The 21,053-nt window shown below is 48.1% G+C and overlaps 1 protein-coding gene across 1 annotated transcript in view; it reads right to left on the minus strand.

Moving 5' to 3' along the window:
- Positions 1-21,053, minus strand: part of LOC138962639 (SUMO-activating enzyme subunit 2-like) — a 45,819-nt gene that overhangs the window by 15,531 nt on the left and 9,235 nt on the right. Inside the window, exons 4-11 of the mRNA XM_070334543.1 lie at positions 20,899-20,963; positions 20,262-20,362; positions 12,404-12,525; positions 11,369-11,436; positions 10,634-10,758; positions 10,205-10,310; positions 9,661-9,794; positions 2,258-2,351 (exon numbers count right to left, since the gene is read on the minus strand). Coding sequence (XP_070190644.1) covers positions 2,258-2,351; positions 9,661-9,794; positions 10,205-10,310; positions 10,634-10,758; positions 11,369-11,436; positions 12,404-12,525; positions 20,262-20,362; positions 20,899-20,963 — 815 coding nt within the window. The remainder of the gene's footprint in view (positions 1-2,257; positions 2,352-9,660; positions 9,795-10,204; positions 10,311-10,633; positions 10,759-11,368; positions 11,437-12,403; positions 12,526-20,261; positions 20,363-20,898; positions 20,964-21,053) is intronic.

The following is a 21,053-nucleotide window of genomic DNA, read 5'->3' on the forward strand; positions in this document are numbered from 1 at the left end:
ATCATTACTCATGAGAAATGAGATGTCCAGCATTTTCAAAACTCAAGCTATCCTTCTTTAGATTCCCAGATTGCACCGCTTTCTTTGATTTTCGAGGATTTCTTGGTTGTTGGGGAGGGGAGGCCATTTATGTTATTCTATTTTTGTATTTCATAATTTCATGCCGATTAGCCTATTATTGGCTCTTTCTTATCTCTTTTATTAAGTACATATGTGTGTTGAAACTAATTTCAACCTATCAAAATACTGCAAGCAAGCTTCACGTGGATCAAAACAAATATATGAGTTGTTCTTTGCTACTGGTCACAAGTGGGGGTCAGCTCACACGGACGCATTTTTCAATACAGTCTAGGGGAGAAACTGGTCACAAAGCACCCAGTACATGCCAGAGAGATAGGAGAATCGGCACAATCAAAGAAAATACCAAAATCATTCAATAGATATGGAAATATTAAGATTTATTGTGAAAATGCCAGCAAAAATGGCGTCCAAAAACGGGAACGCACACTTGGTGCGTCTTTGAAGACTTACCTCCCGTTCTGTGTTGTTGATAATAGTCGTGTTTGTGCTGTTGTTGTCGAAATAGTATCTAATAAAACTGATGCAGTTCTTGAAATGTTGCAAATTATTGTTGTCTTTGTGAAATGCGAGAGTGTTCTGAGGCGTAATCTGCATACGGCTGATGTCCCACATAGGGTACCCCACTTCGATCAGCGTATCACTCCAAATGAGCTTCATAGCAGAAAAGCAGATACACTACCAACACACTGCATAACAGATCTACAAGTCTGAGCCAGAATCATTGAAATTTACTTTCTGTATAAAATATTGCAATCAAATTTGTTCACGATGTCCCACAAATAACGCAGGTTACCCTCGCCTTCGATTCAAAGTAACTCCAATCTGACTTAATTACAATCGAAACGCAGATGACGAACTGATTCACCACAAATTTGTGGTATTTTACACACAAATTTCAACTGTGTTGTTTCGCGATAAACAGCCATAAACAAACAAATGTGGCGCCGTCACGTCGCCTTGGAAGGAATAACGCAGGTGACCAAGGCTTGTTTCCGATACCTGTTTGTTTAAAATCATCGTTTTTTCACGAATGACGGCTCTTTGGCAGATCTGGTGAGTTGGAAACTGTCTATGAATGTTTCATTTAATGTCAAATGCGTACATTCTTGTCGATATTGTTACCTTTGGGCTCATAAATTAAGTCAATCGTCGTGTTGTCCGAAAGTGACTTTTGTCAGCATAGAACTTACTGTGCTTTGATCATTGACTGAGAAGAATCTTCCGATGACACTAGTTCATTTCACTACGCGACTGCAGATCTGCAAGGAAACTTATGGCAGGGGAAATAAGCTTAACTGAAGACGAATAAGCGGAGTAACTGTTCTTCAACGGATTGCTCTGACTGATCTAAATATTTAGATCTTGTCGTCTGCTAGTCTGCTAGTAAGTAGTCTTCGGTCGTGTGAAAGTCACATCTATTTCGACTGTGCACATCGATCCGTGTAGTGAAATGTTGATCTTTGATGATTTGGCAACATAACTTCGCTAAATGTGCTTCGAGTGTATCTCTCCGTTAACCGCATTTGAAAACGTCTTTTAACAAGACCATGTTTCGACAGCCAAGACGGGGAGGATCCTCGATAGCTCACAGGGTATATAATGTTTTCCGCCGTTTTTTGAAGAATCCTTTCAAATTTGCTATTCCAAAAGTACCTTATGACACGACTCGAGTGGCAAAGAACATTCTCTGCAATTCCTGTCTCAGTCTGTGCAGCCGTTTCGGGTCCTATCGTCATCATACAAACATACACACAGACACACAAGAACCAGCTTTAAAAGTTAGATTATGTAGGAACCATGTGAACCAGTGATTTTTTCTTATGTACAACAGATACTACAGTATTTCTGCTTTATGAAAAGCAATATTTCAAAAACAAAACTAGAGATTTGAATTTTGACCACTTTTCCCCCTTTCTGTCACCAGTACTGAAGAACAACTCATATACAAGACTAAATACAAACTGCAGAGAGAGAAAAATGCAACAAAAATACAGAGAAACATCAAACCAATCAAACGGAAAGACAAACGAGCAACAACAATATTAACTCCCCTGAAAAAGGAGTATGACTGCGTAAATGGCTGTTGGAAAAAACAGTCATTTCTGTGAAAGTCCTCTCATGCAGACTTAAAAGAAAGGAAAAACAAATAAAGAACAAAAAAAAAGTGTGCGCTCACATTTAATGTCAAATCTGGTCTTCATGGCAATGCCGAAGATATGAGCCCTGATGTTGGCCACGCTCGCCACAAAGTCCAATGCCGTCTCGTCATCCTGAAACACACAAATCAGTACACCTTTGAATCTTTCATCTTCTCCAGCACAGCGGTACCTGTTGAACTCTGAAACTGTAGATCATTAAAAGGGAGGGAGTCTTGTAACGGAAGTAAATTTAGACTCCATGAAGAAAAAGTCAAAAAACTAAATTCAGGGTCTTTATTCAGAGCGAGTAAAAAAATGGAAAATTTCCTAGTAAATTTTCATTTGATTAATATACTTACCCGAATCACATAAAGCATTGTCACAGACTCATATGCTAGGTACTGAAAACGCTAACCCATCAAAACCCTTTTAAGGGAAGCAACCCACTCTAAAAAGGCTGAACTAGCCATGGCCATGGGCCCCGGGAGTTACCTCCCCTATGGATACTTCCCATCAGCCCCCACACACCCTATCATACGGCTTTAAAGAAACTTAAAACCATACGCGGGGCAGGCGGGAGGGAATTCACTATGTGATTCGGGTAAGTATATTAATCAAATGAAAATTTACTAGGAAATTTTCCATTAAATTACATATTCTTACTCCGAATCACATAAAGCAGATAACATCAACATGGCGGTGGGCAAGAGAATAAACCAAACTCACCATCACATTCTATCCAGAACCTGGCCGGCTGCCACCAGGGCAGGAAGCCCGCGTGAGCCGTCCTGGCGAAGAGCAGAGACGTCCCGAAGATAATAATTAATGAAAATATCTTCGGAACGCCAATACGCAGTAGACAAAACCTCGTCCAGACGTTTGGAGCGAAGCACCGCAAGTGACGACGCCCAAGCCCTAGTCTCATGGGCTCTCGCAGAGTCCAGGGGAAAGGCAGGCAGCGCCCCCCCCCCGTTCGTGTGACTCCAGACATAAGCTTGTCGTATGAGCGAAGTCACCCACCGTGCCAACGTGACCTTAGAGATGTCTTTCTCCCGAGCGGTAAGAATAGAGAGAAACAACAGCTTCTGCGTGCTAGAGCGTACCGCCTGAGTGCGGGCTAAGTACGTACGCAGGGCCCGAACCGGGCAGTTGACCAAATCAGGGTCATCCGGAGCCAACGCGTTGGTCAGAGCCTTGACTCTAACCAACGGAGAGGCCTGCCCCGGAGCCTGATTTTTAGCCAAGAAATCGGGTCGGAAGTGTAAGGACACTGAACCATCCGACTCGAACAAGATATCGCCAGGCAGACCCGACAGAGCGTGGACCTCGCTACCCCGCCGGGCCGTAGCCAACAAAATCAAAAACAGAGTCTTCCGAGTAAGGTTGTGAAGACTAGCCTCTCTCAAAGGCTCAAAATCCGAAGAGCGTAGAAAGGCTAACACCAGGAACAGATCCCACTTAGGGGTGGCCAATCTGGACTTGACCTGCTTAAGAGAAGCGCCCTTGATCACGGCCGCTATCACTCCCCCTACATTGATTGAACGGCCAATCTGTTTGAGTGTAGCGGAAATCGCAGAGCGCCGGACCCTCAAGGAGGAAACAGAGGCGCCCTGTGAGAAGAGAAAGGAGAGATGGTTGGCGACCTGCATAGAGCGGGGCGCAACCGCACTAATCCCCTTAGCAGCACACCAGGTGGACCAGGACTTCCAGTGAGAGGCATAGACGGACGCAGTGGAAGCCCTATGAGAACGGCCCACCAGGTCTAGCGTCAGAGAAGACGCCCCAGAGCGCCTCAGTGAGTCCCGAACAACCTCCACACGTGAAGCTTCAGAAAACTGGGCTCCTCGTGTGGAACGCCTGTTCGGGGCTGCACGAGTTCCCCTCTCCCGAGGGAGAGAGGAATGGGAGGCCCCTGGGCGAGCCGAAGCAGGTCTGGGAACCAGACCTGCGACGGCCAGAGAGGGGCGACCAGCAGAAGAAGAGTCGGCCCCTCCAGTTCCGCCTTTCGAATTACTCGGCTGAGTAATTGGAAAGGCGGGAAGGCGTACGCCTCCAGGCCCGTCCAGGAAATGTCCAGAGCGTTCACCCGCCAAGCCTGGGGATCCGGGAATGGCGAGACGAACACCGGAAGCCTCTTCGAGAACCTGGTGGCAAACAGATCCACGAGAGGCTTTTGGACCTGGGCCCAAAGGCGCAGCAGTGCCCCGTGAGTGATGGTCCACTCTGACTGAAGCACCCTGTCGGACCGGCTGAGAGCGTCCGCCAGAGTGTTCAGCCTCCCTGGAAGGAACCTGGCCGAGATTATGATGTGGTGCCGAGCACACCACTTCAGAATCTCGCAGGCCCTGTCCGAGAGAGACGGGGACCGCGAGCCTCCCTGCTTGTTGAGATAAGCGGCCACAGTCGTGTTGTCTGTAAACAGACGAACATGCTTGGCCTGCAGGGAGGGCAGAAACTCGACTAGAGCTAGGGCTACTGCTTCTAGCTCCAGCAAGTTGATATGCCACTGGCTCTGTTCTGCCGACCACAGACCTGACACCGTGTGTAGGTCCGTGTGCGCTCCCCACCCCCGTAGGGAAGCATCCGTGAAGAGATCCAGATCTGGGGGTGGCAAAGCAATCGGCACTCCTTGGCAGACCCACTCCGTGTCCAGCCACGGAAGGGTTGCGGACTGGAACCATCCCTGAAGAGGAACGAGGGCGTTCCAGTCCACCCGAGCTGAGTCCACAAACGGCTTCAGAGCTGCCTGGAAAGGCCGTTTGTGGACCCTGCCCAGGGGAACCAACAGAGCCATAGACTCCATCTGCCCCAAGATGGAGGCCAGAGACCTGAGGGAAGCCTGCAGGAGAGGCAAAGTGGAGCTGATCTGGGCCTGGAGCTTGTCCACCCTGCTCTGGGAAGGGCGGACAGTCCAAGCCACTGTGTCGAAAGACATCCCCAGATAAGTGAATGTCCGAGACGGGATCAACTCCGACTTTGATCGGTTGATCGAGAACCCCAGCAGGGAGGCCTCTCGAAGAACCGATTGGGTATGCTGCGCACAACCTATCTGGGACTGGTTCAGGATGAGCCAATCGTCCAGATAAGCCCGCAGTCTGATACCCTGCGACCTCACCAGTGCGCACAACTGTCTCACCACCATGGTAAAAATCCACGGTGCGAGAGACAGTCCGAAGGGGAGTGCGCGGAACTGGTAGACCTGATCGCCCCACCGGAAACGAAGCCATTTCCGGTCGGACGGATGCATAAGAATGTGAAAATATGCATCCGTCAGGTCTATAGAGGTCGCCCAATCTCCTGGGCGGAGAGAGTCCCTGACCGTGGCTGGCGTCTCCATCTTGAACTTGATCTCTCTCAAGAACGTGTTGAGAAGAGACAAGTCCAGGACGGGACGCCAGGCCCCTGAAGCCTTGGGAACGGCGAAAAGACGCCCGTAAAATCCCAGAGAGCTTTGGTCTAGGACCCTCTCTACCGCGCCCTTCTGCACCAGGGAGACAATTTCCGTCTGAAGAACGGACTTTGCTTCCTGCGAGGAGGGGGGTTTGAAGGGCGGCGGCCGCCGGGAAAGAGGTGCCTTCTCTTCCCGCCATAGCAGACGGAAGCCCGATCTCACCACTCCCACTATCCATTGGCTGTCTACAGAGACCATCCAATTGGAGAGTGCCCGGGAGGGGCCTCCCGCCATCACTGGTGTGGAGGGCGGAAGGGGGGTGAGACCGGGAGCACTTCATTGGGGGTGAGGCTTGCTACCAGAGCCGCCGCGCCCCCTTCCCGACGCAGTCCGTTTCTTGCCACCTCGAGACGACTGCTGTGCAGGTCTCTTGGTCCCAGACTTGGGTTGAGACGACGACTGAGCCTTCACTTGCTGTGAAGGCTTAGCCTGCCTCATGCCCTGTAGAGCAAAGTCACAGAACTGTGTGTCCTTGAGTGACTGGATCTCTTTCTGCCGAGCGTCTACCGCCATATGGCCGAACAGAGACCCCTCCACAACCGGGGATACCCGAAGGGCATCCCGGGTAGCCTGGTCCCTGAAGTGAGAATGGTCCAGAAACAGGTCCCTCCTGCTCATCACCGCATGTGCATATTGCAAGGAGGAAAGCCGCGTCTGTTCCTCGTTTACCTTCGCGAGAGCAGCGAGAAGGACAGACACGTCGTCCGCGTTCTGCTCCTCGCTAAGGGTAAACGGAACGAGAGAATCGGTCAGAGACCGAGACAGAGCGCGAACCAGAGTGTCGGAGATAGACGCAAGCTCCAAAAGCTGGCGTGCGATCTCCTCCAAACTGACTAGCGTCGACTCTTTTACTGACAAAACAGAATCGTTCTTGACCTGTTTTGACAAAAGAGGCAGCAGATCCCTAGTCAACGGTAACGAAGACCGGGGAAGCGAAAAAGACGCTATCAGGTTCCGGTTGTTCGAAGGCAGAACCAACTTCTGATGACCGGAAGTGCCACCGGAAGAAGATTGAGCCCCCGAAGCAACCCAAGCCTGTGCCTGCTCCGGAACTGGTCCGTACGGTACCAGAAGCGGGACAGGCACGGGAGGCAAACCACCACTCTGGCGCGAAGACTTCGCAAGCACCTGAGAAAGGTGGTAGGCCACTGCCGGTGACTCCACAAACCGGAAGGAGGAAGAGTCCTCCGTCCCGGGAAGGAAGTCGGACCACGCTGAGGGAGGAACGGAAGTCGAAACTCCGGCCGCCGAAGCCCCCTCAGGAAAGTAGCGGGATGTCACTTCCGCCGCGGCACTCAGAACCGTCCGAAGCCGAGACGGAAAGCCCGTACGCGGATCCTCACTTGCCAGAGACTGAACCTCAGACTGGTCAAACTGAGGATCGTAATCATCCACCGCCGAAGCCGAAACGTCCGCGACCTGTCCGGAGACCGGAAAGTCGTGACGCCGAAATTGTTCTCGGCTCACCCCACTGCCAGCAGGCAAAGGGAAAGCCGAAAACGAATCGGAAACGACCGGAAGTGGGTGAGCGGAAGTCGCCGTCACGTCCTGGGACAAAGACGACCGCCCCAGCTGTTGCACAGCATGTGCCGCCGCTGAACGCTGTTGTTCCCTCTCCGGGATCCAAGCAGATGAACTCGGAAGAGGGACAGCATATCCGGCCGAAACCGGAGCAGGCTGTGGCCGGGGGCCGTAAGGCCCTGAGGCCAGCCTGTAATCCATACCCTCACAACCGGCTGAGCGGGAAGTGAGGACAGGAAGTGTACTTCCGGCCGAAGCCGGAAATGCGGCGACCGAAAACGGAAGCTGCTGCTGAGAGTCACGATCCCAGACAAGCTGGCGGGGACGGACATCAGCGTACTGGCTACCAACATCCAAGCCGAAACGGGAGGACGAGTCACCAGGAGAATGCAGAGAGCGACTCTGCCCAATTGACTTGTCTCCCAGCAGGGAGTGTCCCGACGCCTGGCGAGGGCTGTGGGACCAAGTCGACTTACTTGGATGTCCGCTGACAGAAGTGGTAAAGGCAGAGGCAGGAAGTTGCACCCCCGAACCGGAAGCCACCAGAGAAGAGAGGGACTGTACCCCCCCCACGGAAGGAGGCACAGCAGCAACACCGGAAGCCGACGAACGCTGCATTTCCTGTTGCACCAAAGACCGGATCTCTGGCACTAATGACTTAATCAAAGAGGACACAAGTGCCCCCTGTTCCGGCGCCGACAAAGGAGAAGGAGCCGAAACAACAGAAGAAGAAGGACGAGCCTCCGTAGCCTCCCTCGGAGGTGAAATCGTAACCGAAAGTACAGTATTGCGTTCCGCATCCGTAACCAGTACTACTGGCCTAGAAGACGACGACTTGGGCTTAACTTTGCCCTTCGCGTCGCCCTTGCCCTTACTCTTACGCCCGTCGGAGTCAGCCATAATGACTTGACACAAAAGCACAAGCGTAAGACGGAAAGAAAATAAAAATGCAAACAACGTAAGTAGCAAACACGGACTGAAAATTCCGTAAACAAAACGAACGTTAGCAACAAGAAAACCAAGCTTGCAGAACAAATAACAGAAGCAAGCGCCGGTTACATGCCAAACAATGAAAACGACAGCAAGCTGGCGAAATGCAAATGGCGGCAACACCAACAGTAACTGATAACTACGTCCTAGGGACGAAATATCAGCAACAAACAACAAGGAAAGTTGAAACAAACGAGAACGAGCTCACCAAGACTGGCGCCCGCACGGGAGAACGACAGGTCAACGCGGCTGGCAGGCAAAAAAGCTCACACAGTCAGCCGCAGTCTAGCGAAAATTCAGAGCACCCTCACACCACGCTGCTGAAAAGACGTATGATAGGGTGTGTGGGGGCTGATGGGAAGTAGCCATAGGGGAGGTAACTCCCGGGGCCCATGGCCATGGCTAGTTCAGCCTTTTTAGAGTGGGTTGCTTCCCTTAAAAGGGTTTTGATGGGTTAGCGTTTTCAGTACCTAGCATATGAGTCTGTGACAATGCTTTATGTGATTCGGAGTAAGAATATGTAATTTAATTGAAGGTCTCAAAACAGTGGTGTTTCGTTATGCTTGGAATGAAACCTTCCATAATTGATGCATTTAATAGTTTTAACGAGTTGCCTTTTGTTTTATCATTCTGGTGTTTATCTAGATGTGCTGTGTATCTTATAAGAAGTTCTTAAAAGTTTGAAGTTATTTTAGCATATAGTTTTTTTTATGGTCTTAACAGTTAAACATGTATTACGTTATTATTAAGATTCATGCTTTGTTAGCACTAAGCAGTTGTTTTAATCAGTCTGGTTTTCTCTTGTTTTCATCTTATGAATATTCTAAATGTTAGACTAACTTATTGTCTTGTACAGAATAACAACTGTGTGAATGGTGCTATACTGAATGAAAGAGTGTGACATGAAGTTCTTGTACATCATTGTAAAGAGTGTGAATGACGTTTTAGTTTAGATGTCAAGCGCTTAGAGCAAGCCTTTTTAACGAAAGTTTTTGATTTAGCGCTATATAAATGTTCTTCTTCTTCTTATTATTATTATTATAAACTTACCTATCTTGTTTTCTGGTTTATTAACTGAACAGCTTTACAAAGCGACAAAGCTTTGCCTCAGGAATTGTCTATGAAAGTCTGTCTACGACTTTGTTTCTTCTTTCAAACTGCAGTGTAGTGAGCATGGGTGCAAGTTGGGTACCAAAACTCTGCCTGAAAATCTCCCAAGTGCCAAGAGTACTATGGGATGACCATTACTTTTCATTTGTATGCAAACTTTTCTTTTCTTCCTAAAAAAAAGTGTGCCGAAAAATCCCCTTCTGATATAGTCATATGCACCCATGAGTAAATGACAGGCAGGCAGGGTGTGCCGAAGAAAATTTTCCATTTTTATGTAATATTTTAATGGACAATAAAGTGCTGTTATTGTTATTGTTATGATACCAGGCATCAAAAGAGCAAAAACAAAGGAGAAGACAAAAAAATCACCTTATCCCAAACCAACATGCCTCCATCTCCCTGAGTTGCCAGTTCTTTCTTCAGCTGGCCCAGACAATCGCTGAACACGTTGGCGCATTCCTTCACCGACCACTGGCGTTGATCTCGTATTGCCGAGGAGTTACCTGCCAGCACAAATACGACCAAGTTCAATGCAACAGTCTACTGCGAGATCTGCGCCTGTCCAGGCAGGAAAAAATCAAAGTAGACGTGAAAATCCCCATTATGTCAGACACTGATGCAATTGGTCCCCAGAGCAATGTGCAGTTCATAGCGAACATATTTCCTTATACTACAGGACGAGTGCTTTTATCAGTCCTACTTACAGTAGAAGAAGTAAGTACTAATTTACATTCAGTGGAAAAGGTAAGAACAAAGTTTAGCAGCAGGACTGGTAATATAATTTCTGACAATCACGAAACAGCTATTGAAAAACTGTCTAGCTTGAGAGGAATACCAGGCAGATGGACAACAAAGACCAAAAGAGGAGATGAACAAAAGATTACTCCGAGGAAAGTGAAACGGCAGGACTGACCGTCTGTATCGGAGGGCAGCTGAGTCATGTTCAGTGGCTGAGGAGGGCGTCGCTTTTTCCACAGCGTTTCCATGGACAGCAGGTACTTAATATCATCGCGAAAAAGCTGCAGAGAAAAGAGGCAATCAGTATTGGTAACCGTAGCTTCTGTCATGTTTTGTGGTAATGACTGATTGAACAATAAGTCATGGGAATTTCATACTGGCAACTGACCCCCATCAAACAATACAACACACATACACAAAATAAAGCAACAACAAGAAAAAAAACAGAAAAAAGTTGCACACACAACAATAATGAATATATACACATACACAAAATAAAGCAACAACAAAAAAGACACAAGAAACACACACACACACACAAAACTAAGTGTAAGCCATGCTGAGCAACAAAACACAAGACAAAGTAGGTGAACCACTACTGTACCTTGTTGAAGAGTTTTTCAGGATCGTATCCTGTGTTCATGGCCCAGACACGTGTGGATTTGCGTTCAATGCCACCAATCTCATCTGTCTTGGCTTCTGACTGCAGAGCTGATTGCCCAGCTTCCGCTACACATAATGATCACAGAGTCAGTTAACACTCTCGCCTTCTCTTAGCAAAAGTGCTCACCCACATATATGCAGACAAACCAAGGCAACACACACATGCAAAGTATAAAAGACAAGCAAATACACACACAGACAGAATTACCCCATTTTGCATGTCTATATACCCTGATTGTGCATGTGCAGTGAAGTGTACCTATTCTTTTTACCCCCCCTCCCTCCCCCCCCCCCCCCCCCCCCCCTTCTCCGTCACTGTAATTGGGGAGTGGAGGAGGAGGACGGTGTGTATAAGTTTCACTCTGTTTGCTTGTTTGTTTCCTTTTTTTATTCAAGTTTGATCAAATGTATTTTCTATTTATGCACACCCCAAAGTGAAAAACTTAAAAACTCTTTTTGTCAATCCCAAGTGTTTAGCCCTTTTAGTTTTACTCTCGACTTCTTAGCGGGAAAGGTATTGATCAAACATTTTACCTTCTAACATAAAAAGGAATTTTCTGAAAAGTGTGTCGTGAACTTAATACAGTTAAACATCAGGTGCGTCTTTTATAACCTGTTAGCTCTGGATCTTCTGTATAACTTATTATAGTTAAACACCAGGTGTGTTTTTCATTACCTGTTAGCTCTGGATCTTCTGTGTCAGGTGAGACATCTTGATCAGGGTCATCTTCTCCAAACAGCTGACTGCAACACATCAGGGTTTACATAACTCACTACAGCAGCATTATTAAAAAGAAAAAAACAGAATACACATCAGCATATGCACACACGCACAGTCACAAACACAAAACCCTACAACTGACAGACAGAAATTCACACAAGGAAACAAGCACGCACACACTGAGGGAACTGAATTGAACTTTATTTAACAAGGATTAAGATTTAAGGCTAAGGGAAAAAAAACAAGCTAAGACTTTGCTCAACCAAAGAGGAGGGGGTAGGGATATCAAAAGCACAATCCTTCCTGTGAAAAGCAGTTCTGCTCACTATGCTCACTATCTCAGATCTTCCCAGGCTTTTACATGGCATGCGACCCCTTGTCTTGGACACATATTAAAACATTAACATGCTCACTGCTTCTGGTATTGGGTCAGATTTGTTTTATGAAGTAACCTAGCAGATTGACACTGATGGATTTTGACAAATTACAAAATCTGACTGCACAGAAAGCATTTTTTGTTGGTTTGTTTGCTTAACGCCCAGCTGACCACGAAGGGCCATATCAGGGCGGTGCTGCTTTGACATATAAAGTGCACCACACACAAGACAGAAGTCGCAGCACAGGCTTCATGTCTCACCCAGTCACATCATTCTGACACCGGACCAACCAGTCCTAGCGCTAACACTATAATGCCAGACGCCAGGTGGAGCAGCCACTAGATTGCCAATTTTAAAGTCTTAGGTATGACCCGGCCGGGGTTCGAACCCACGACCTCCCGATGACGGGGTGGACGCCTTACCACTAGGCCACCGTGCCACAGAAAGCATCAAGCGGTTGATTGTTTGTGTGTGTCCAAGTGGCGGGATGGTGTAAAAGCCTGGACAATCTGAAATGGTCAGCCCAATGGTCAGCCCAATGGTCAGCACATGAGGGAGTGTGCCTTAACGAAAGCAGGAGCCACCGCCTGAGTCCCTGTAAAACACAACTTACTTGAACAAGTGCTTTGCCCAAACAACGCAATGGATTGGTTCTGATGGCGTGTTTCTGATAGTGCATCCTGGGAATGTCTTCTGCGGTGGCTTAGGTTGACACTCGTAGCACTCGGTCAAACCCTGCAAGCATTTGACAAGGTCATCAATATCACATCTGCTCACAGTGTTCTTCACCCTTCGGATCTACACATACCTATACACATACCTGTATATATATGTAAACAAGGCATGATTCTAAGAAATTGAATTTCAATGAGGATTTTCCCTTAAAATACTGCAGGTCTGGATTTCTCAGTGAAATCAATTTACTCCTTTTCCCAGCACAGCGCCCAATACCGCCTGCTCTAGCTCCCATGTCCAGATCTCTGAAACACCCTCTTTACACAATGCTACCTATGACCATAGACCAAATAGCCTAGACCGCCAACTCGTCATGTGACCCTTCGAGGTTACGACTCTCGACTTTCAGGGGCGCGTCACGTCCGGTTTCAAGGCCAGCGATTCGAAGACAGTGAAAAGAAAGCACGCTCCAGTTATTTGTGACAATGGGAGGTGACAATGAACTGAATTTTCCAAAACTCCAAACTAAACTTAACAAAACTCATCGAAAAACATGTTCCATATGCACTTTTGCTGAGTTTATTTTAGCATTTTCAGAACTTACCTCGGCAACTTCGTCCATGTTTACAATCGACACCGGATATCACGTCCCCCTGATTTCTGAAAGGCTTGTAAGCGTAGGTTCCTAAATGCGAGAGGCTGCTACCTCGTAATAGAGAGAAAGAGCGGAGAGAGAGCTAGTTAGCGGTCCAGGATAAATGGTCTATGCTTTTACGCATATCTCTTTCCATTTGTACTGGCTTTCTGTGATGTTTGAGCAATTATTATTTTGGATAACTCACAGTAGTACAGAAACTTCAGGGGTTTCCACTACTGTCTTGAGCCTCTTCTTATTTTACTTGTTTTGTTTTTGAAAGAAACTTTGCCACTTTTGCAACAAAAAACTTATTCTTCTTCTTTCTTCTTCTTCTTCTTCGTCGTTCGCTAAAAAAAAAAAAAAAAAAAAAAAAATTATTCAAGTATAGACATACCCCCTATTCCTTCAGGGAGACACTCTTGAAAATCAGATTTGCTGTTTTATTCCTCTGTTAATTAACCTCATTTAAGATTCCCTCCCTTTTAAGACCCGATTTTCTCAGATTTTTGGTGAATTAAAAAACAAGTCGCGTAAGGCGAAATTACTACATTTAGTCAAGCTGTGGAACTCACAGAATGAAACTGAACGCACTGCATTTTTTCACAATGACCGTAGTCCGCCGCTCGTGCAATACGCAGTAAAACTGACGAGACTGTTTAGCGCGGTAGTGGTTTCGCTGTGCTGCATAGCATGCTTTTCTGTACCTCTCTTCGTTTTAACTTTCTGAGCGTGTTTTTAATCCAAACATATCATATCTATATGTTTTTGGAATCAGGAACCGACAAGGAATAAGATGAAATTGTTTTTAAATCGATTTAGGAAATCCAAAATTTTAATAATAAATTTTCATTTAATTAATATACTTACCCAACTCACATATAGCAATTAACTCTAGTTCAGTGCTGGTAACGCTGTACGTGTTCCCCTTGGTAACAAGGGAGACCACCCTAAAAAAGAGTGATCCATCCCATAATATCAGACCGATGTCCGGTCCAACATCCGTATGCGTGCGCATACGCCGCCATTTGTATCATTCGAACGAAGCCCAACTCACTACTTTTTTAGAACCCAATACCACCACAGCGGGGAGGCGGGAGGGTTTAAACGATGTGAGTTGGGTAAGTATATAAATTAAATGAAAATTTATTATTAAAATTTTGGATTAAATTACATATTATTACCCAACTCACATATAGCAGATTGCTACTATAGGTGGTGGGTACTTACCAAAAACTAGGCATGCAGGACTTGTCCCGCCGCTACCATGGCAGGCAGCGCGGAGCACCCATCCTGTCTTACAGAAGCGACGTCTCTGAGGTAATAATTGACGAAGATGTCCTCAGAGCGCCAGTACGCAGCTTCCAGTACCTCGGCTAGCTTGCCGGACCGAAGAACTGCCACTGAGGATGCCCAGGCTCTCGCCTCATGGGTTCTAGCCGCGGTGAGAGGCAACACTGCCCTAATATCACCCGACTGCACTTGCCACCAGGCATATGCTCGTTTGATCAGAGTGGAGATCCATTTGGCCAGAGTCACCTTAGCTATATCCTTACACCTAGCCGTGTTTAAAGATATGAAAAGAAGCTTTTGACTTTCTGACCTAACAGGCCGAGTTCGAGACAGGTAACATCGGAGAGCTCTCACAGGACAATTTGCAATATCAGGATCTCCAGGAGCCAAAATCTTGCTCAAGGGTGGGATGCGCAAGATTGGAGAAAGCTGGCCAGGTTTCTGGTTTTTCGCGAGAAAGCCGGGAACAAATTTGAGAGAAATGGAACCATCCTTCTCGAACGCAATATCCTTGTCTAAACCCGACAAAGAATGCACCTCACTACCTCTCCTCGAAGTAGAGAGAAGCGTTAAAAACACAGTCTTACGCGTCAAATCGGCCAAACTGGCTGACAAAAGAGGCTCGAACTCATCCGAGGCTAAGAAACGTAAGACCAGGAACAAATCCCATGCAGGGAGAAGCGATTTTGAACGAGCTGCTAAAAGGGCAGCCCCTTTAATAACACTAGCGATAACCCCTCCGAGCGAAATTTTGTGGCCTAATTGCGCGAGGGTCGAAGAGATCGCCGACCTCCGGACCCTAATAGAAGAGGGAGAAGCCCCCTGATCAGCCAACCAAGACAGATGGTTGGCTACATGAATAGACCTAGGTGAAAGAGGTTTAACCCCGTTAAGCGCGCACCACCTAGCCCAAGAGGCCCAGTGCGATGAGTAAACCGAAGACGTCGATTTTCTATGTGCATGTCCAACGAACCTCAGAGTAGGGGAAGAGGCCCCTGCCCTACGCAAAGCGCTTCGGACAGAATCCATGCGTGAAGGGCCAGGATCTGTGGGTTCTCGTGCTGAACGCCTGACCAAGGCTGCACGAGATCTCCTCTTTTCAGGGCGAGAGGGATCGGGGGCCGAACTGCTAGACGCAGTAGGTCAGGAAACCAGTGCTGGCTTGGCCACAGAGGAGCGACCAGAACCAGCGCTGGTTTCTCTAAGTCCACTTTCCTGAGGACTTTGCCTAAGAGGCAAAACGGAGGGAAAGCATACGCCGGAAGATCTGACCAATCCACTTCCAGAGCATTCACCTTCCAGGCCAGAGGATCCGGGAAGGGGGACACAAAGAGAGGAAGTCTCGCCGAAAACCTCGTCGCAAAGAGATCTATCTTGGGCTTGTCGATCTGCGACCAAAGCCGCTGCAAGGACTGGTGTGTGAGAGTCCACTCTGAATGAACAACCCTGTCCCCTCTGCTCAAAGTGTCTGCAAGGACGTTCAGACTGCCCTTCAAGTACACTGCTGACAACAGAATGTGCTGGGCGTGACACCACTTGAGAATGCGACATGCAATGTCGGAAAGACTGTGAGACCGAGTCCCCCCCTGCTTGTTCACATACGACGCCACAGACATGTTGTCGGTGTGAAGACGTACATGACTGCCCTCCAGGAAAGGCTTGAACGCTAGAAGCGCCAGGGAAACGGCCTCCAACTCCAGTACATTGATATGTAGGGAGGCCTGAGAGCAATCCCAAAGTCCCGAAACCATGTGCTCGTCCAGATGAGCACCCCACCCCGTCAGAGATGCGTCCGTAAACAACTCTCTCTCCGGCGGTGGACGAACAATGGGAACACCCCGGAACAAATCCGGAAGAAGCCAAACACCTGTGGTCTGCTGAAACCAAGTTCCCAGAGCGATCGGAACACTCCAGTCCTGGGATGTCTGATCCCACCTTGACTGCAGGGAGGCCTGAAAAGGCCTCTTGTGAACCCTGCCCAACGGAATGAGGGAAGCCATGGATTCCATCTGACCCAGAACCGAAGTCAGAACCCTTGCACTGGCGTGATTCTCTCCGTAGAGAGACCGAATCAGACCCTGAAGCTTGTCGATCCGCCTTTGAGACGGACGGACAGACCACCGAAGTGTGTCGAAGTCCATGCCCAGGTAAGTAAACGTCTGGGATGGTTCCAACTCGGATTTTGTCAGGTTGACAGAGAAACCCAGCTGTGCCGCCCGGCTCAGCACCCTGTGCGTATGAGCCTCGCAAAGCCCCCTGTTCTGGTGAAGGATTAACCAATCGTCCAGGTATGCTCTGAGACGGATGCCTTCCTGTCTCACAAGAGCGCAAAGCTGCCTGACCACAATCGTGAAAATCCACGGGGCTAAAGACAGGCCGAACGGCAGAGCCCTGAACTGGTAAGCTTTGCCGCCCCAAGGGAAGCGAAGCCACTTCCTGTCCGCGACATGTATGAGGACGTGAAAGTAAGCGTCTGTAAGATCGATCGACGTTGCCCAATCTCCCGGCCGTAAGGCCTCCCGAACCGAAGTTGGAGTTTCCATGGTAAACTTGATTACTCTCAGAAACTTGTTCAAAGGAGAAAGATCTAACACCGGCCTCCACGCCCCCGAGGCTTTCGGCACTACGAAAAGTCTGCCGTAAAACCCCGGGGACCGCGCGTCCAAGACCTCCTCTATAGCTCCCTTGAGCAGCAGAGCCGAGACCTCCTCCTGGACCGTGTTCCGTGCCACCAAATCCTTTGGCGCCCTGCAGGGCGGGATTATCCTGACCAGGGGAGCCTTCTGCCCTGACCAGAGAAGCCGGAACCCCGAACACACTATCCCCGTGACCCACTTGCTGGCCACCAGTTGCAGCCAGGAAGAAAGGGCCCTGGACGGGCCGCCCGCTACAACTAGCGCGGGGGCCACCGGGATGTGTTGTTCGGGGAAGTTTCATTGGGGGTGAGGCTTACGCCCCGACCCCCTGGAACCCCCGAAAGACTGACCCCTCTTAGGGTATGGAGCTCCACGCCCCCTACCCCTGGAGGAGAATGACTGCTTCTGGGCCTTCCCACCACCTGACGAAGACGTCTGAGGCTTAGCAGAAGAAAACGCCTGAGTCTGAGACTTGCCCTGAGGCTTCTGAAAGCCCTGTGAAGCCAGACGCGCGATCGCTACATCCCGCGCGTCCTGCGTCTCTTTCTGGAGTGCATCGAAAGACGCCTGCCCTAAGAGAGACCCCTCAGCAAAAGGGGAGACCTTCAGCCTCTCCACAGTCGCGGTGTCCCGAAATCTGGACCCCGTCAAGAAGGCTGACCTCCTTGAAAGCACTGTGTGAGTATACAGCCGGGCAGACAAAGCAACCTGTTCTCTAGTCACCTTGCCCAGAGTAGCCAGCAGTGTCGAAACATCTGTCGGCGACGCATCAAACCGAAATTCAAAAGGATCAAGAGATGTGGCAATCGATCTGGACAAAGACCTTTGCAGAGACTCCGACAAGGACGTGAGCTCCAGCAAAGACCTTCCAACTTCCTCCAAGGCTGAGAGAGAACCGTCAGTACATGGGACAACTCTATCCCTATTGTACCCATCTTCTCTCAAAGCAGCAAGTTCCGGCGTCACCGGAAGTGCCCCTGACGGCAGAGCAAAAGTGTCAATCAGACTCACAGGATAAGGGTTGAGCTTGAACTTCGGAACACCGGAAGCTGCTCGAGCCCCAGGTTGAGCCAGCCAAGAGACAACGTCTTCCGGAGCATCGCCGTGCTGAACCAACAACGGCACCGCCGGTTTGCGTTTACCACACAAGACGTTCGCCATTTCATAGGCAATAGTTGACGATTCCCGGAAGCGGAAGCGAGGCCGTTGCTCCTGTGCACTCCGGAAATCGTCAAAAGCAGACCGAGGTGGGTGAAGCTGAGCCTTGTCCTTCACCACCCCTTCCGGAAAATATCTGAACGCCGTTTCCGCCGCCAGCGCCACTGCGGCTGACAGCTTCACGGGCAAATTCAGTTGGGAATCCTCTACCACTGAGGCATCCCCGTCTTCCGCCCTACCCTCCGACTCGAGATCAAGCTCGGAGCTAGGAGGCAGAACATCAGACAGTTTATCGTCGGCAGAACCGACCACTTCCTGCCCCCCAGGCAAGGACTAAAACGGTCCCCGATATTCTCATAAAGAGACGTACGGAGGCGCTCGTCCTTTCGCTGCTCATAAGAACTCTCACGGCCTCCAACGCACGAGAGAGCCCCCTGAGCTCGCACACCGGCAAGCGGTGTAGACATACCTTGTACTGGTGTCACATTCAGGAGAGACACCAACTTGGTACCCCCATCCTGCGAAGCATGGACATCCGCCCGAGTCACAGTCGCCGAAGGCTTAGCGGAAGTCGAAGCCGGAACTGCAGGAGACTGCCGTACCTGTGCTAAGGAGAGAACATCAGAAACACCAGACGGAAGCGCTCGTAATTCCTCCCTAGTGGAAGATAATTCCGACGCAAGTGTCGAAACTTGAGCGCTCAAAGTCAACAATAAAGACGCAACTTCAGTTGGCGCTAACCCAGGGCAGCCATCTGAAGTTGAAGCAGAAGCAGAAGCAGAAGAAGAAGCTTTGCCCGAAACACCACTCTTGCCAGAACGTAAACAAGCCTGACCGGAAGTTAAACTGACGTCTGCTAACACGGGAGATTTAACAGAAGTTGAATCGGAAGAAACAGACGCGGATTTTCCTGCGCCCTTCTCTCTCCTCGAGCTTCGTTTAGGAGGCGAATCGTCAGGCACCTGCCTCGAACTCGGCTTCCTTTTCACGCTATCAACAAGCGCAGCCTCCGCCATAGCAAAATAACTCACGAAAAATTTCAAAGAAAAACAATTTCAGAAAAATTTCACAAGTACAAAACGAGCGACGAAAACGTCGCTAAAGTTATAACAAAACGGAAAGATCTCACCACACAGCTAGGTAAAGGTGAACAGATAGGCGACGACCAAGGGGAGATGCCAAAGCCAAGGACTAAGGCGAAAAACTGCAAACAGCAGGAGCGTACATCAGAAGCGTCCTTCCCAGTTGAACCGCTGAGAGAGAATGATACAAATGGCGGCGTATGCGCACGCATACGGATGTTGGACCGGACATCGGTCTGATATTATGGGATGGATCACTCTTTTTTAGGGTGGTCTCCCTTGTTACCAAGGGGAACGCGTACAGCGTTACCAGCACTGAACTAGAGTTAATTGCTATATGTGAGTTGGGTAATAATATGTAATTTAATTTGATTTTGATCATAAGTTTTGTATTTTTAGAGCTTGTTGTTAATCCAAATATAACATATTTATATGTTTTTGGAATCAGAAAATGATGAAGAATAAGATAAACATAAATTTGGATCGTTTTATAAAAAAAATTTAATTACAATTTTCAGATTTTTAATGACCAAAGTGATTAATTAATTTTTAAGCCACCAAGCTGAAATGCAATACCGAAATCCGGCCTTCGTCGAAGATTGCTTGGCCAAAATGTCAATCAATTTGATTGAAAAATGAGGGTGTGATAGTGCCGCCTCAACTTTTACAAAAAAAGCCGGATATGGCGTCATCAAAGACATGTATCAAAAACAAGAACAAACATCCGGGGATATCACTCTCAGGAACTCTCATGTCAAATTTCATAAAGATCGGTCCAGTAGTTTACTCTCAATCGCTCTACACACACACACACGCACAAACACACACACACACACAGACACACATACACCACGACCCTCGTCTCGATTTCCCCTCTATGTTAAAACATTTAGTCAAAACTTGACTAAATGTAAAAAGGGGGGGGGGGGGGGGGGAGAGAGGCTCCACTGTACTTTACTGTTTTGCTACCGAACATGTATGTCATGCATTGACCTTCTTGATGACAGTGACCTGTCCCAGGTAGCCTGCAGTCCCGCTCTCCACCAGTGGGATGTCTGCTGCTAGACACATGCGATTCACATGGTTCCTGGCCGCTGTCACAGAGATAAAGGTTGTTTTACACCCTAACGCTGAAACCATTAAGGGGATGTTTCAGGGTGCTACCCCGACTTTAGATGAGATACCCAGTTGTATGAGTGTTAAGGTGCATTTTCAAAACAGTTTTTCTCAAAACAGCAAAAATTGAGATACGAGGTTTATGAATTTCAGCGACGAAATGCACTGACACACGCAAATTTGCTAATTATTATAATAAACCCATAAAGAAACAATTTAATCTTACTTGAACCTATTTGATTGTATCATCTCAATAACACCTGAAAAATGACATTGGAAGTAGAAATGCTGCATTAATTACCGTCTTTCAAATAGGTGGATGCTTTTCATATTTCATCATCCTACCGCAAGAGTTATTTGTTATTCATAACTTAGCGTTCTACTCAGCTCTACTTTTATGAAAAACCTTAGAATGGCCGCGCTGATTACTGTAATACATGAACAACAAAGATGTAGACAAACATTTGAGAGAAAAAAAATTTGCTTTTGTAAATTCCCGCTAGGTTTGTCTCACCTCGGTTGTCCAGAGCATTCAAAACCAGTGTGAACTGTTTGAAGAAGTTGACGTCATAGTCTGGACTGTAACACAATAATAAAACAATGTAGAGTGCAAACGACACAATATACAGCAACATATGTTTCTTTTCATGTTTATGGTGGAACCCTCCT

Source organism: Littorina saxatilis, linkage group LG1 (assembly GCF_037325665.1).
Source record: "Littorina saxatilis isolate snail1 linkage group LG1, US_GU_Lsax_2.0, whole genome shotgun sequence".
In the NCBI taxonomy this organism is placed as follows: domain Eukaryota; kingdom Metazoa; phylum Mollusca; class Gastropoda; order Littorinimorpha; family Littorinidae; genus Littorina; species Littorina saxatilis.